The sequence below is a fragment of the Topomyia yanbarensis genome, chromosome 3, assembly GCF_030247195.1.
Source record: "Topomyia yanbarensis strain Yona2022 chromosome 3, ASM3024719v1, whole genome shotgun sequence".
In the NCBI taxonomy this organism is placed as follows: Eukaryota; Metazoa; Arthropoda; class Insecta; order Diptera; family Culicidae; genus Topomyia; species Topomyia yanbarensis.
In genome coordinates this window covers 423,310,246-423,312,580 of record NC_080672.1, presented here as the reverse complement: position 1 = coordinate 423,312,580, position 2,335 = coordinate 423,310,246, and the positions used below count along the sequence as shown (strand labels likewise).

The 2,335-nt window shown below is 40.0% G+C and overlaps 1 protein-coding gene across 1 annotated transcript; it reads right to left on the bottom strand.

The window, feature by feature from the left end:
* On the bottom strand, window positions 1–2,021 carry LOC131691853 (peroxisomal membrane protein PMP34). The gene is made up of 4 exons (XM_058978527.1): window positions 1,897–2,021; window positions 1,530–1,689; window positions 1,412–1,472; window positions 1–1,207 (listed from the first exon to the last, which is right to left on the bottom strand). Exons 2-4 carry the CDS (start codon window positions 1,599–1,601, stop codon window positions 420–422), a joined length of 921 nt encoding a protein of 306 aa, XP_058834510.1. The 5' UTR covers window positions 1,602–1,689; window positions 1,897–2,021; the 3' UTR covers window positions 1–419.
* Window positions 2,022–2,335: the final 314 nt, after the last annotated feature.

The following is a 2,335-nucleotide window of genomic DNA, read 5'->3' as shown; positions in this document are numbered from 1 at the left end:
TGTTTTCATAGTGATTTTAATTCGCTAACCCATAGCATACAACTGCATTTCAATATCATAATTGAATATCTTACGGCAAACACCTTCTACTACTTTGAAAACCAGCAAATACTAATCTAGAACCGTACCATAAATAACTTAATTTAACCAATGGTCTGGATGCGAATGCGAAATTTTAAAGCTAATACCACCACTTTTCCAAACCAAACGAATTTGCTCAAACGGCACCATACTTTTGAATAGGCCCAGTGGTTCAATAATTTATAATGAGCAGTATGGAATAGACCAATCGGAATGTGCAAGACTAGATACATAAACTTTGAAGACTTGTGTCAAAACTAATGCCATGGAGTACGTCAGTACAATAGCCCTCAAGCCACCTAAAAGCTAATAAATGATAATATTCGAATCACGATCAATCACTTCTTCGCTCTAATTAGGAGTATCGTTACAAAACGTGCAATTTTCTCGTAAGCCATGAACATCAGTGCTGCCGTCAGCACCGTCTGTAGTAGCTTAGCCTCCAGACCACGAAACAGGCCCGCTGTACCTTGCTTCTTCAGAATGATCAGCAACATCTGTATCATATCGGTGTCGGGAGGAAGGTCCGAATTTTTATCCGAGTTTGCGTGGCGCAACTTGGTTTGAATCAACTGCAGCGGATAGGTTAGTACGGTCGCTATCGTTTTGGCAACGGCTCCGATAGCGAAAAACCTGACGCTAGAAGCATGTTTCACATCCGGAATAAGTCGTCGTTTCAATGCTTCGTACACCATGAACTGAATGGCTGGATTGATCACCAGTAGAAGTGATGGTACCGCCCCCGCCCATAGCCCTTTGGCACCTTCGGTGCGTCCGACGTAAATCAACCCGCTCAAGAGGTTGTCATAGTGCATCGTATTGTCCTTGACTCGATGTCCTAATCCTTTCATCTTTAACCGAGTGTTGACTACCCAGCAGGGGGTTGTCGTGAACACATTCACCACACCGGCCAACGATCCAAGAACCAGATCGGTTAGAGCCGATTGACTACCACCTCCAATCGCCTTTAAACTGTGAAATGTGTAGAAATAGACAAAGTTTGAAATGCACAAACTCTGCAGTACTGGTATCATTCCGCGGTACAGCGTGTCGAAACCTTCTTCCGCTACCAATTGCTTCAAGATAGCCCATGTGCTTTGAGCTTTGCGACGTTCCGGTTCTTCCACTGCAAGAAGGAAAAAACCATCCATGTAATGTTTGAGTTGGCTGTAGTTGCTGCTCAACATGAACGACTCTTCAATCATGTTGGATGACAAACAACTCATTCGATAGCATGTAAACTTTTCATTATATAATGTGTACAGAGATGAGTGTTGAGCACGCACAGTGTACGTGTAACGCAAATTAACTGATTTGAACTAATACCTACACTGAAGTCTGGAACGCACTGTGTCCAGCGGATAGAAAGCTGACATTGCCACTACGCTCCCCTAAAATAAACATAAATAATAATACATGTTCACATTTTGAAAATAAAAAAAACTAACCGTAGCTCCAGATACCGCATGGACCCATGAGAGGTAGCTAAAGACCTCGTTCAGTGGCTTTGAATGAGCCATCTCTTTCGCACACTGCAATACCAACAGAAATACACAGCACAGCTATCCGATTTGGTGTTTCCTGCTGCTGGTTCAATATCAAAGGTCACTGCAAAATTATAATGATTAAACTAATTCAGGTATAAAGAAAGTGCTTTATCATTGCTATCGGTAACAGGTTCGGTTCTTTGCGATAAAACGATCAGAAGCGAATCCAAAACATAATATACACGAACAGCGCATATTTATATATAAAAGTAATCGGTGCTAATGAATCAAACACTGTAGATATTACTAATTTATGTAGTTGTATTACCGTTTTATTGTGCTGCCATACACATAATTGTGATTTTAATTGAAAAATCACCTTTCTTTTTCAATGAACACAATTCAAACCATCGCTAACATTCACGATTTGCAAACAGAGATGCCAGGTACTTTTTTCAAATGTCTGCAGTAATAATTTTAAAAGTCTGGGAAATACAAAAAATGTCAGGAAAGCTAGTGTAACCAAAAGCCTTTATATTCAAAAATCTGTAAATATCTGCAACCAAACTAAAAAATCTGCAAATATCTGCAACCAAACTAAAAAATCTGCAAATATCTGCGTCATCGAAAAAATCTGCAGCTTAAATCAAAAGTCTGCGAATTTGCAGACTTGTCTGCAAATCTGGCATCTCTGTTTGCAAATAAAATTTGATTGACTTGACAGTTGCGGGACAGTTTTATGTTGCGTTACATGAGAAGCAAACCAC

What these genes read in the sequence shown, in the direction of transcription:
- LOC131691853 (XM_058978527.1), bottom strand. Translation starts at nt 1,601, where the DNA reads ATGGCTCATTCAAAGCCACTGAACGAGGTCTTTAGCTACCTCTCATGG. An exon ending in ATGCGGTATCTGGAGCTACG is followed by an intron (nt 1,473 to 1,529) that starts GTTAGTTTTTTT and finishes TGTTTATTTTAG; the next exon opens with GGGAGCGTAGTGGCAATGTC. An exon ending in AGTGCGTTCCAGACTTCAGT is followed by an intron (nt 1,208 to 1,411) that starts GTAGGTATTAGT and finishes TCCTTCTTGCAG; the next exon opens with TGGAAGAACCGGAACGTCGC.